Source organism: Tauraco erythrolophus, chromosome 4, assembly GCF_009769465.1.
Source record: "Tauraco erythrolophus isolate bTauEry1 chromosome 4, bTauEry1.pri, whole genome shotgun sequence".
NCBI classification, from domain to species: Eukaryota; Metazoa; Chordata; class Aves; order Musophagiformes; family Musophagidae; genus Tauraco; species Tauraco erythrolophus.
The window spans coordinates 77965057-77978289 of NC_141468.1; the positions used below are offsets into that span (position 1 = coordinate 77965057).

At 46.3% G+C, this 13233-nt stretch overlaps 3 protein-coding genes across 7 annotated transcripts in view; all 3 read right to left on the reverse strand.

The window, feature by feature from the left end:
- Positions 1–3444: 3444 nt before the first annotated feature.
- REP15 (RAB15 effector protein) lies at positions 3445–5014 on the reverse strand. The gene is given in 4 exon segments (XM_009991971.2): positions 3445–3514; positions 3516–3750; positions 3753–4237; positions 4920–5014. Coding segments are annotated over 4 exon segments (885 nt in total).
- Positions 5015–5853: 839 nt separating this feature from the next.
- The window catches only part of FGFR1OP2 (FGFR1 oncogene partner 2), a 357712-nt gene continuing 350332 nt past the window's right edge, over positions 5854–13233 (reverse strand). The window contains exon 7 of the transcript XR_015222138.1: positions 5854–5868. The gene's annotated coding sequence lies outside the window, so the exon portion shown is untranslated. The remainder of the gene's footprint in view (positions 5869–13233) is intronic.
- Positions 9604–13233, reverse strand: part of PPFIBP1 (PPFIB scaffold protein 1) — a 57999-nt gene continuing 54369 nt past the window's right edge. For all 5 annotated transcript variants that reach the window (XM_086610545.1, XM_086610544.1, XM_086610543.1 and 2 more), the window contains 5 exons: positions 12652–12777; positions 11591–11779; positions 10871–11050; positions 10457–10522; positions 9604–9690 (listed from right to left, as the gene is read on the reverse strand). In XM_086610545.1, the coding sequence (XP_086466671.1) occupies positions 9604–9690; positions 10457–10522; positions 10871–11050; positions 11591–11779; positions 12652–12777 (648 nt within the window). The remainder of the gene's footprint in view (positions 9691–10456; positions 10523–10870; positions 11051–11590; positions 11780–12651; positions 12778–13233) is intronic.

Sequence of the window (13233 nt, forward strand, 5' to 3'; positions counted from 1 at the left end):
CTCTTGCAGCAGAGGATCTGAGGGGAAGGAGGTCAGAAATGAGCCATTCCTTAATCTCACTCCTGTAGCGAGCAGCTCTCGCGTCTGGGATGCATGTGCTGAAGTAGCCACTTGCCCCGAGCGAGTCCTCACCTGTCCTGGCGTCCCACCTGCCTGTGTGACTGAGGGGACTCTGTGCTTCGGTCTTTCAAGGCACTGTATGACAGGTAAGGAAATACACATCACCTCAGGGGTTTAATCGTGTCCCGCTGCAAGTTTCTGCATCTGCTAACCTTTCTTCACTGAGCTACGCTTCCGTGAGCTCTCCCGCTCAATTACAGTGTAAACTATACACATTATTAAACTATCCATTAGCAAATGATGTCCCAAGAAGAAAAAAAACCACAGAACAACCCAACCCAACCCCTTCATTTTGCTTTTACTAACCTCATTACACAAATCGCCATGGGGTTAAACAGCCTGAGGTCAGCACCTTACCTGGTAACTCTGTGCAGTTACAGCTGGAAACAGCTGTGAGTCACCTGAACTGAGACTCCAGCTCAGCTGAACACATGAAGACAGTCAAATTTACATCCTTAAAGAGGCTGTTGTGCATCATCACCATTATTACCTGTAGATCAGCGTCTTGGCCAGTTCACACCATCGCTGAGGGCCGGGCTCCTGGGCTAAAACTCTCAAGGTAACCAGGTGAGGGAGTGTGGTGCAGCCTGGGTGCTCCCAAAATGACCACCAAGCCTGTGTGACACTTCTGAGGTACCAGAGCCACTTTGGAGGACATGAACCAAAGGGGCAATCGCCCAGTGTGCAACTTAGAATCACAGAATGTTTTGGGTTGGAATGGACCTTAAAAGATCATCTAATTCCAACCCTTCTCATCGACCAGCACTCCCAAGTCCTTTTCCTCAGGGCTGCTCTCAATCCATTCTCCGCCCAGCCTGTACTTGTGCTTGGGATTGCCCTGACCCATGTGCAGGACCTTGCACTTGGCCTTGTTGGACTTCATGAGGTTCTCACAGGCCCACCTCTCCAGCCTGTTGAGGTCCTTCTGAATGGCATCCCTTCCCTCCAGCGTGTCGACCACACCACACAGCTTGGTGTTGTCAGCAAACTTGCTGAGGGTGCACTCGATCCCACTGTCCATGTCTCCAGCAAATATGTTAAAGAGCACCGGTCCCAATATCAACCCCTGAGGAACACCACTTGTCACTGGTCTCCACTTGGACATTGGGCCATTGACCACAACTCTTTGAGTGCGACCATCCAGTCAATTCCTTATCCACCGAGTAGTTCATCTGTCAAATCCCTGTCGCTCCAGTTTAGAGATCAGGATGTCATGTGGGACAGTATCAAATGCTTTGCACTTCCTTATTTCGAACTCTGTATATTCAAGATATTTTGATTTCCCCCTCCCTCTCCAATTCTGAAGAGGCATGCAACACACCTAAAGGAAAAAGCCCAACCAGTTTTCAGAGGGCACCTTCCTACGGAACTGAATCGCTTAAGAAACACGCACTAGTTCTACGTAAGATACTAATTTAAGGCAAAAATTGAAGCTTTTCTGCTGGCCTTTTATAAACCAGTCCAGCTGCAGTATTGGTTATGCTGTTACGTTAAACAAGCAACTAAAGAACAAACCAACCCTCCTGACTGGGCACGGAGTCCTCACTCTCTGCACACATTCTCTGCGTTTTCCATGTATACCACCAGTAGCATCCCCTCTGTCCCACCAAACCCCTGCTACACACAACACCACACCGCCAGCTCTTTAAAAACAACTGTATCCCAATGAACCATTTCAAAGCTGAGGCCTCCCTTCCCCCTGCCCAGCTACATTTGTGACTCCGTCAAAATTTCTCAGTTCTTTGTGTTTGTTTTAATTTCAATTCACCGTTCGGCCTCTACCCTGGAAAGCTGCGAAAACTTCTGCTGCAGCTTCTTTATGCCCCCTTTTTTTTAGTGGCTGGGTAAATAACAGCCCTTACTTCTCAGCTGTCACAGCTGCCCCATCTGATAACTCTAGTAAAATATGAGTGAGCTTTTGAAATTATTTTTGTTCTGTTACATAAAACGAATAAAATTACAAGAAGAAAACTACAGGCAGAAGAGTTTTTCCACTGATGAAATGCTTCATATGCTAGCTGTAAACAAAGTGAGCTTACCAGTTTGAGAAGGGATCAGCTCCTCCATCACACATCAACAGTAGCTGCAGGTAGGTAATTACAATTGTGCAACCCTAAAGTCTCACTTTGTCCACCAAAAGCCGGGGGAAATGGAACAAATCAGTCCATAAATGCAATCTGGTGCTAAGCTACTGAGAACAAATGCAAAGTGAAATAATTTTGCCTCCTCCAGACCTTTGCTCTCTGCCACGAGTGGTGAGGAGCTGCCTCTGCTGCCCTGAAAAGCAAAAGCTCCCACCAGTGTCTCCAGGGCCAGGTTTTTGTCCCTGTTGGTTGTTTTTTCCCAAGTTTTCTTTAACACCCGCCTGTCCTTTTACCGTACCTTGACCTGACACAGCTGCTCAGCAAGAACAGGCTTTGCAGCTGGGACCAGCCCTGCCCTCCACAGCAGGGGGCAGGTAATTAACAAATTCCTCCTATAGCCCATCTGTATCAATCACAGGGAAGGGCTTTCCCTCCTGGTTGTGAACCAGCACACGCCTCCAAACCAGCACTTTGAGCCCTCGTATTATAGAATCATAGAATCATTAGGGCTGGAAGGGACCTTCAAAGGTCATCTAGTCCAACCCCCCTGCAAGGAACAGGGATATCTCCAACTAGATCAGGTTGCTCAGGGACTCATCCAACCGGGCCTTGAACGTCTCCAGGGATGGAGCATCCACCACCTCTCTGGGCAACCTGTTCCAGTGTTCTACAACTCTCATGGTAAAAAATTTTTTCCTAATATCCAACCTGAATCTACCTCCCTCTATTTTAAAACCATTACCCCTTGTCCTATCACAACAGGCCCTCCTGAACATTGTCCTTCACGCTCAAGGTATTGTCCTTCACGCTCAAGGCAAAGCTTCTGCCTGCACCAGTACATTTCCTTTATTACAGCTTTGACCTTCTCTCCCAGAAAAAGTCTGCCGCACAGTAAACAAAGGCTGTGAGTCAAGTCTACCACGACCTCCCAAAGGCTCAGGGCGATAAAGCTTTCATTGGCTCCAGAGAAGACTTCATGTCTGGCGAACAAAATGTTCTGGAAAAATGACATACCTTCTATAAACACATTTTTCTGGCAGGTACAGCCTGTTGTTTTAAAACCTGGAGAGACTGACTCAGCTGGCTTCTGCAGGATCTAAGGGAATGCGATGGGTGGAGAAGAGGGTGGGAAACGAGGTGGAGGGAATGGCATGTGAGAAGAAAAGCCAGAGAGGAAGAGCTGAGCCCCACGCAGCCTCTGGTGCTGGCGTGCAGGGAGCCACTGCTGCTAACCTGCGCGTTACAGAAAGTTCAAGTACACATTGCCCACCTCCTGCGGTCCGTTTCTTGCACCGAGGCATTTTTCCAACGTCTTTCGTGGGCAGAAAGCTGTCAGTACTGGTGACAAATTGCCGTAGTGCATTCCTGCCCAACAGGCGGCATTTCCGCTCCTCCTTGGCAATGCTGTCTGGCATGACTCCTCGGATGGCCTTGGGCTTCCCTGGCACACCAAACATGAAGAACAAGCCTAGGCAGTCCTGTCCCACCAAGTGGCAGAACTCCGCCAGCTTCTCAAACCTGCTCCTGTTTCGAAAGCGTTTGTCTACAGTGTGGCTTCCTGGCAGCAGTCCTCCACCTCCTCAGCCAGACCGCCTCCGCTACGGAAAAGCTCAGCCAGCTGTAAAGCCTGCACAGCGATCTGAAGTTGGGTTTGCTTGTCAGCTCCAGGCAGAGGTCAGATCCAGTCCACCCCGAACAGGCAGGACTGCTGCTCAGTCATTTTGCTGGTCGTGATATGTTCCTCTGCTCCCTTTTCCACGCAGAAGCTGATGAAGTTGACCAAAAAGATTTCACTCAGTGTGTATGTGTCTGGCTGGAATTTGCTCTGAGGATCCTTGAAACCAAGACAGTCATTTAGGCTTTGAGATGCATGGACCACGCCTTGGCTGAAGACTTCACTGATGACTAGAGGTTCAGCCTTGTTCTCCTGTTTGTCCTCGTGTGAGACGTTCTGGCCCATTTCCTGTGCACGAGGAGGTCGTTTCCCCAGGCAGATCACCTCGCGGAAGTCCCTTCCCTTTCCAGAGCAGGCTCTGTAGGGAGTGGGCTCAGCCAGACCTGTTCAGTTCACATGGTTACCTTCCAGCTGAAGGTCACCGCAGCAGCAGAGCGGGCCGGCTGCCACCCCACAGGGCAGACGGGCTTTCTCCTGGGGGTGTTTCTTGCAGCCGACTGAGCAGCAACCAGCCCCACAGGCCCAGTAACTTTCACACCTACTCAGTTCATCTGGGCTTGTTTTCCTTATTGTTAATTCTGGCACCCTTTCTGTAGCTGGTGCTATCTCACTCCAGTCTGATCTTATCTCCGTTGATCTCCTTTCTAGGACTAGTACTGAGAAGCCATTTTTTTGGCACTGAGTGTTTCCTGGAGATGAAACAACCTTTTTCTTTCAGTCCCCCCAGAGAAGGGCATACATCCAAGCCTGAAGACTTCTACAGGGTGCCTGAAATGACCTGGTGGTATTTTTTGATGGGCTGTTGCCTGTATCCCAGTATTAACCTATTGTCAGTGGCATTAGTTGTGCCATGGCAATGCGCACGGACTCAGGTGGACTTTTGGCTCAACTGAGAAGCTTGCGCTGTTGCTGCCCGTAACTGGATTCTCTCAGAGCAGCTTGGACAGTCAATGCAGCATGGATGACTATCAAATACACCTGCAAACAAACAAGCTTCCTAACCTTAGAAAAATCCAGTGTCTCTAGCTGGAACACGTTACCGCTGCAGCAGGAGCCAGCCCTGTTGAGCTCTGGATGTTGCTGATGCCAAATGCACCACCATGGTCTCTTCATCCGCCCAGGATCTCACCACCATTCTCAAGAAATACACTCTGTCTTGCTGAACACTGCTTTTCCTCCTCCTCTTCATTCTGAATGAGTGAAAAAAGTGTAAAGAATCTACCTCTCTCTGCCCTCTTTACTCTTATTGCTCAAAACGTCTTGATTTGACCTCTCTCTCCTTCTGCCTTCAAATTTTCATGTGCTCCTGCCACCTCCAGGGGAAACACCTTCTCAGCTGCACAGGCTGGTCAGTCCCATTGCTGCCCTCAGGTTCCTCTCTCTAAGAAACAGATCACGTCCTACATATTACATGTCTTTTTCTTCCACAGGTCTTCAAACGTGTCATGGGCCTATCTCCATTCGTTCGTGACCTTCTCACAGCTACGATTAGAGAGCACGCTGCTGCTTCTCCTGTTCTCTCTGTGAACTCTAATTTCCTCCCTATTCAAGGGTTCCCCAGGAGCTAATACTGTCTCCTTGCTGACCACTGCTACAAATCTACTGGCAAATGAGGTGGTTTTCCTTCTCAGCTGCCTCAAAGAGCACTATCTTCTTCCTCCCAACTGAGGATGAAGAGACTCAGTAGGAAAAGCTCTTGCTGCAAATGAAAATGCCGAAATACTAAGACAAAGCATAAAGTATGCACTAACGTTCATAACAACAAAGCGGTGCAAGGTATAAAAAGCCTGCGGGGAGGGTGGGTAAGTGCACCTTCTCTCCTGAAGCGAAAGCCAGGATGCAGCAATACCTAGTGGATGGGAATCAGACGAGTCACTCCAGAGGTCATTCTGCATTACTTCTCCACTCCTAAGCATGTATGTAATCTAAGCGAACAGAAAAAAAGCTGGGTTTAATCTCCATAGCTTTCTGATCGATACGCATCTTTTCCTCATCACTGTAAATATACAGACGAGAAATTTATTTTACTCCAGGTTTCAAAGTGTTCATGCTCAGTGTTCCTACTGAAATGTTGAGCTGCTGAACAAAACCACAAAAACGACAGTCACAAGACAGGGGTTCTGCACTCTCTGGTCCGTTATCTGGGCTACACCGAGCAAAGCACTCATCATCACTTGCAGCTGCACCCCTGCAACAAGACATAGTTTGGGGAAGCTCAACTCCTGTTGGCAAAGTAGGTGCAGCTCCCTTCACTGCTGAGGGCTGCAAGGGCATGGGGAGGGGAATGACACCTGGGACCAGAGAGACGGTTGCCCTTTAGAGCAGGAAAGGCTGGAGCTGGTCCGTCCTTCGGCATCCTATGAGGACTCGCCAAGGAGCACACACCGAGCAACACTTTCTCATCACACCATACCCAACAACCCAACGCGGTTTAAATCTGAATCCCAGAAATAAGTAAAAACACTTGGGATAGCTGATTTCTTAGCTGTTAGCTGAGCTTTTCTGCAGGCCTTATCTACAAACAAACTCATTAGCCCACAGAAAATGTGCCATTTGCCCCTTCTCCCTCCTCTGTCTTTTAAATAGTACCAACAGAGCTTCGTAGGAAAACAAAAAGGAAAAAAAAAAGAGGATACATTTAAAAAGAACTAGCCTCCAGAAAGACTTGGCGTTTTCCACAGACTTTATTGGATTTTACATGGCAATACACAGTAGTTACGTTGCCCTCTTCAAACACGCACAAATTAAAATACTCCGACAGGATCAACCGTGCACACGCGCCCATAAACCTCCTGACTTTCTCACTTGCTTTCATATTCCACCCTCACAAAATAACTAAGGTTCAGATGACAGGCAGCTTCGCAGGGACAACTTGGCTTCCACCTGGTAAACACAGGAAAAGGGTTGTTTGGAGAGAACGCTGCTTACACTGGCCTTAAAATAAACCCTCACCTGCTCTTGTGGATACACTTGCTAATAGCACTGGACTGGAGAGAAAACGGAGAGTATTTGCGCCTATTTCAGCAGATCACAACATGTCACTAGCCCCCTCTTTTTTCCCAGTCCTTATGTTCACTAGCCAGCATCTAGTGAGAGTGAATGTGGAGGAACACCTTTGCTCTGAGGCCTGCACCGTGTCTTCCCAGCGCTTCTGCAGCGTTTAGGAAAGTAAGGTCTTGAACCCAGATGTAAAAAACAACCCATCGCAAAGTACTCGCAGAAAGCGAGCCCTGAATTCCCACCCCAAGCGACTGCCCTGCAAAGCCGACGGTGGGCGTCACACAATGTGGTGTTTCTGCCCGAATGAAATCGTTCCAACACCCCCAAGACTGCAGGGGAAGAAACAACAGACGGCAAATTATCTGCAGACGTTACTTAGTCAGGAATTCGGAATAAAGCATCAGTTGTGTTCTGTTTGTAGACAAATGCTAAGCAGCACCAGCTATTTTATGAATAGTTTATGGATTGTTTGCCTGGCTCCGGATACTAAAGAGAAAATGGCAGCATTTGGTATTAGAATCACAGGATGGTTTAGGGTGGAAGGGACCTTAAAGGTCATCTAGTTCCAAACCCCCCCTGCCATGGGCAGGGACATCTCCCACTAGATCAGGTTGCTCAAAGCCTCATCCAACCTGGCCTTGAACACCTCCAGGGATGGGGCATCCACAGCTCCTCTGGGCAACCTGTTCCAGTACCTCCCCAACCTCTGAGTGAAAAATTTCTTCCTTATATCTAATCTAAATCTCCCCTCTTTCAGTTTAAATCCATTGCCCTTTGTCCTATCACTCCACACCCTTGTAAAAAGTCCCTCTCCAGCTTTCCTGTAGTCCCCCTTTAGGTACTGGAAGGCTGCTATAAGATCACCCCGGAGCCTTCTCTTCTCCAGGCTGAACAGCCCCAACTCTCTCAGTTTGTCTTCACAGGAGAGGTGCTCCAGCCCTCTGGAGTTGTCCAGTCAGTTATATTATATATAACAAAACTGGTCCACATAAAATTTTTCATCTTGGTACATAAATAATAGCCTACACTGCACATCCTTCAAAGAACCAGGCTGGTAATAGCTTGTCAGGTTGCAATAACATAATGCTAGAATATGTTTCCAATCTACCCTAACATCTGATGGGAGCTCCCTGGAAGTCTCTGAAAGAACCTTTCTTCCCTTCCTTGCTTTGTTAATAGTGTTTCAGAAATACCCACAAAGCCAGCACAAATCTAACATCCTTTGCACCACACCAGCAATGTGTCGGAAATGGTCTCACTTCCAGCAAGGAGAGCAATGAAACGAGTGACGAACGCTTGGTAAAGCAACACACCACCGCAGGAAACAAGTCCAGCTGTACTTTTTTTGCCTTTACAAAGCAAAGAAGCTTCATGCCACCGTGCTAAAATACATGCAACGTTCAACACCATACAAGTGACCACTGTGAGAAAAACAGTTACTTTTTTTTTGATGGCTTTTGGCTAGGACACCTCGCAATACCAAAGTCTTGACAAAAGGTTTCCACTGGCTAGTTAGGATTTTAAAAATCTGATTACCTTCAAAAGCAGAAGAGCTGTGCTTTATGAAGATAAAATGATGAGCAACATGTTCGATATTTGAATTTTGGAGGAAAAGTCCCACCTTCAGTTTAATATTATGAAATAATATATTTCCTATACATATCTCTATATAACTTTTTTTTTTTTTTTTCAGCTACACCATCTTTACGTTAGTCACAGCACAGAAACATCCCTTCCATACGCAGGGAGTACTCTCAACTTTAAGGAAAAATTTTACGTCACAGAAGTGTTAATAACCTTGTCTGAACACTATAACTACTGCTGCTGGGAACAAGAAAGATGACATTTTGAAATGTGCAGTTTCCATAAGAGTCACTGCTAGAAGAAACATGCTTTGTACTTGTTTCACCCCAAATGGAAGATCATTAAACTGTGCACTTAGTAAAAAGCAACGAAAGCAAACAGTTCCAAAGGTCAGCCTGCCTTTTCCAGTAACCAGCTGGTATGCAAACTGGCATAATCTTTTACAACTCTCTCCCCTTCCCCCACACCTCGAACTTTCCATCACTCTATCTCACAAAACTTAAATTTTTGCTTTTATATGTACTTCATATACTTATTTTTTCTTTTTCTTTCTTTTTTTTTTTTTTATAAAACAGTATAAAAATAAGAGCAACAGTCAAGAGCTACCGGGGAGTTTACGCGAGGCATGGATGACTAAAATCCTACATTGGATACCGTGGGAAGGGCAGAACTGGTATTTGTGCTGAACAAATGCACTTGAAAAAGAGCAGCAACATCTTTTTTCAGCTGAGAGCCTAGAGAAAGCTGATGCACTGTATCTACAGATGCAATACTTCTACCTAACATCTTCTGTTATTTTGAAACAGTATAAAGGATTATCCGAGGCTGTGAACAAGCAAAAGGAGCACTACGATACCACGTAAATTTAAATGCAACACTCTGAAACATACCACCAGTTTGTACATTAAATATAGTAAAAACAATTACCATTCACCAGTGTCTGGGTGTTTCTTATGGCAACTTTAGAGTAGGCACCGTTTTTTTTTTTGTCCTTTTTTAAAATTTTCCACCCCCCAATATCACTTCTAACAAACAGAAGCAAGAGCAATGTAATGTACATGATCTGCTGCCCGTCACGTGTAATGACGACGTTTCTTGCACATAGGAAAGTGAGCCTTTGTCAGTGCCTGGTGGTTACTGTCACACGTTGGAGTCCTCATCTGTTATACTGGTGCTAGGAGAGCGAGTTGCAAAGTCTTTAAACATTTCATCTTCTTTCAACATGTGCTAGAAAGGAAAAGAGGGAAGAGTCAAGGATCAGGCCCTCACAACTAAAAGCAAGCACCTGGGATGGTCCGGTCCTGTGCCCGCCACCAAACAGCACCGACACCCCTGCCAGCCACCGCTTCGTTCTGCTAAGGACGTTTTCCACCCGTGCTGGCTCTTGGCCAGCTTGCAGCTCGGTCCCCTTTCTGGTGGCCCAAACGGCTCAGGGAGCGCAGGCTGGGGCTGGTATGACCCTCAGTTGGCAACCCACTGCCTAAGGGCAACCCGCTGGCTTAGACCTGGGTGCCCATGTCCTCTGCCTCCTTGGAGGGTGGAGAGTCAGCGAAGAGGGCTGGTGATGCTGGGCCACCACTCCTGGCCGGGTATCTTCCTCAACTGCTAATTTTTCTTTTTCCCTCTGTCCTTGTACGAAAACCAAAGGATCTCATCTGACTTCTGATGAGGCTTTGCTACACCCAGAATTTGCAAAGTATTTGACATACTGTAGCCCTCAGGGACCAGTGGCGCTTCCGAAAACTAGGTCCCGCTATCCACTGAAATTAATCAAAGCTATTGCCACCAAAACTGCAAAACTCAACTGCTTAACAGAGCCAGTAACAGGGAAAAAAAAGTTGTGCTTAGTGTATTTACATTAAATAGTAGTACAATTTAATATCAATATTTATATTAATAGCATTGCTATTTAATACTAGCGACTGCCAAGGGGTTTATATCCATCTTACAGACACAGAGACCTTATTCCACAGACCCCACTTTTAAGCCTTACTGTCAAGTTGTTGATGCCTTCAGAAAATGCTCCTATTTGCCTCACTGTCCCTTCTGAATCTTCCATCTACAAAAAACAAATAATGAATAACAAATTAATTGTCTGCCACAACAGAGTGGCACTTAAGTGCAGCAAAGAATGTAAGTGCTCGATTATGCTCCCTGTGGTCAGAGCAAGGGAGGAGCAGCAAAGAACAGGACAGTTATGCCGGAGTAGGTAGGTCCTAAAGGCGCGGCGTCCACAGCTTGAACCTCCTTGGGCTGAGACACACATTTGTTAGTGGTGCTGTGTGACTGCAGGAAGTCAGGACCTTCATGGGTCAAAGCCAAAGGAAGGTTTCCCTGTGAAAAGAAAGGTTTTTCCACCAAACCTGACAGCACAGTCAAGGACTCCAAACTGCTAGAACTGGCTTACCTGCTCCAGCCTGTCCAAATCGTCATCGTCATACACTCGGATATCCAGGCCGGGCTTAAAACCCTTCTTCGACCCACTTCCACATGCCCGCCCCAGCTCCATAGGACACACATACTCTTCCACATCATCTTGCTTCTTCTTCCTCAGGCTCCCAAAATTGCTGAAGGCAAGTTTCTTTGGCTTACAAGGGAAGAGAAAATTGACAAGAAGTTAGAGAGTCAGCAAAGAATTAACAGATCTCTTACTCTTGCATTGGTGCTTCAATGATGAAGGGTCAAAATCCCGCTGCTCTCCTAAACAAAGATCTTCTGAATAGCTGTATTTCACGATAATAGCATCCAAGAGAACAAGATGTGTCCCCTCATTCTACCACTGTTAGATACCAAATGAGATCAGAATCCCACTGCGTTAAGCCATGAGCATATAAACAGTAAGAGACAGTCTCCCTGTCAAACGTTTTATAGTACAGACAAAAGGACAACACGCAAGAGTGCTACCTCTTGTCTGTGCATACGAGAGGCTGAGAAGTGGTGCGTTCACGGCAGACACAAATGTCAAACTCAAATCTGGTGAGTCCTGCTCTCATGCTTGTTCCATTAGCAGCCAGTCCCTTTTCTCGGACCTTACTGAACTGCCCTCCAATCACAGATAAAACCAGCATGCTGGAGATCTAAATCTCTGCCTCGAAGCTCACGCACCGACCTAGAACAAGTGACCTACCTTTACTTTGGCAGTTGCTGTTAAGAGGACGTAGTCTGGGGACTCCATGGCTTTGCGTTTCTGCTGCTGGGCCTCCTGCCCAATGAGGAGGTTGAAATGAGTTGCCAAGTGCCGTCTCAGTAGCGTCTTGTTTGGTGGGATGTTCAGCAACTGTGCCATGGTTTCTACATTGAAACGAGGTTCCAAAACCTACCAAACAAACCACAAGAATTCAGCTGAAATCAGTACTGTCTGACGAGGTCTCAAGGACATCAACAGGCATGCCTATCTTGGTCACTTCCTGAGGTTGCTTTGGCATTTTTATTTGTCTTTTGGAGGAAGCACACAACAAAGAGAGAGACACAAGAGAGTTAACTAGTTCAAGGATTCATAAAATGCTACCTCTCGGCTTTCCTTCTTGAGTTATAAATAGAAACAAATTGGCAGGTAAGAAGAAAGGAACAGATAAATCCACCCTTAACTCATGTAATGTGTTAAGCTGCCACAAAACTTTACCTACCGGCCTCTTTAATTTTGGAAAACATAGCCAGAGGAATGATGAAAAATAAACAGACGTAAAATGTTTGGAGCAGGGATATACCTCTTAATCACCACAACAAAACTCTGCAAGTATAAACCCCTTGCCTGGAGTACCTGATGCTAGAGCAATTAAAAACAATCCTGGTTTGACACTGAAATCACACATTTGACAAAAGTAACAAGCCTTCCTCACAACATAAAAACATGTTCAGGTCAAGGAAGGCAGACAGTGGCTATTTAACAGCTCGATAGCAGCATACAGCATCGTAGGACAGGAGGTGGAGAATGCCATACTGAACTAAATTGCGAGGGGAATACAGACAATCAAACCCATTGCTGCCCTCTCTAATTCTGCCCAAGACATTCAAATAAGTTTTGATATGCCCAAGACATATCAAATAAACTTTGATAGCGACTTCTTATTAAGCAGCAGAAGATGATGAGGTGTGTGCAGCAAAGATAATGTCAGAACTTTGCTCTAGCAATTCTCAGCCATTTATTTTTTTTTAAATAAAATGGAATAAGCCAGCCTAAAACCTTACCATGAGTCCCCCATGCACGCCGCTCCCCCGCAGATTAGGAGCATACTCCGCCAGGTCAACGGAGCGCAACCACTCCATCACGCGATGGTTGGTCCACTGGGTGACCTCAGAAGGTGTGACATTGTTCTGTGAACAGGAGGAACGCACAGTTAAGGAGACTTCTCGACTCAGTAGTCCCAGCCCCAGTCTTTACTGAAACAAACCTTAAGCTTAAAGCTTAATGAATGCAAGCTCACTTTGCACTTAAGAAAAAAACCTCTTCATGTATTGCTATCCTGCAGCAATACCAACGTGGAGATGGGTCTGGAGAGTGGGCAGGTCTGTATTATGCTTCATGCCATTTGATTATCCTGCTGTGCACTAGGACTACCTGCAACTTCTACCAGCAGAACTGAAAATTTTACTAGCTTCATGAGCCACTGTGCTTTTCTTGCAGATATGCATCGTGAATCCAAATCAAAGAGTCTGGGTTGCTCCATCATCCATTGCCCTATCCAGCACACACTGCTTCCAAAACAAACTGATGGCAGTCTCTAGTCTGGTAACAGGGCCAAACCCCTTTTACACAGAAAACTTTGACAC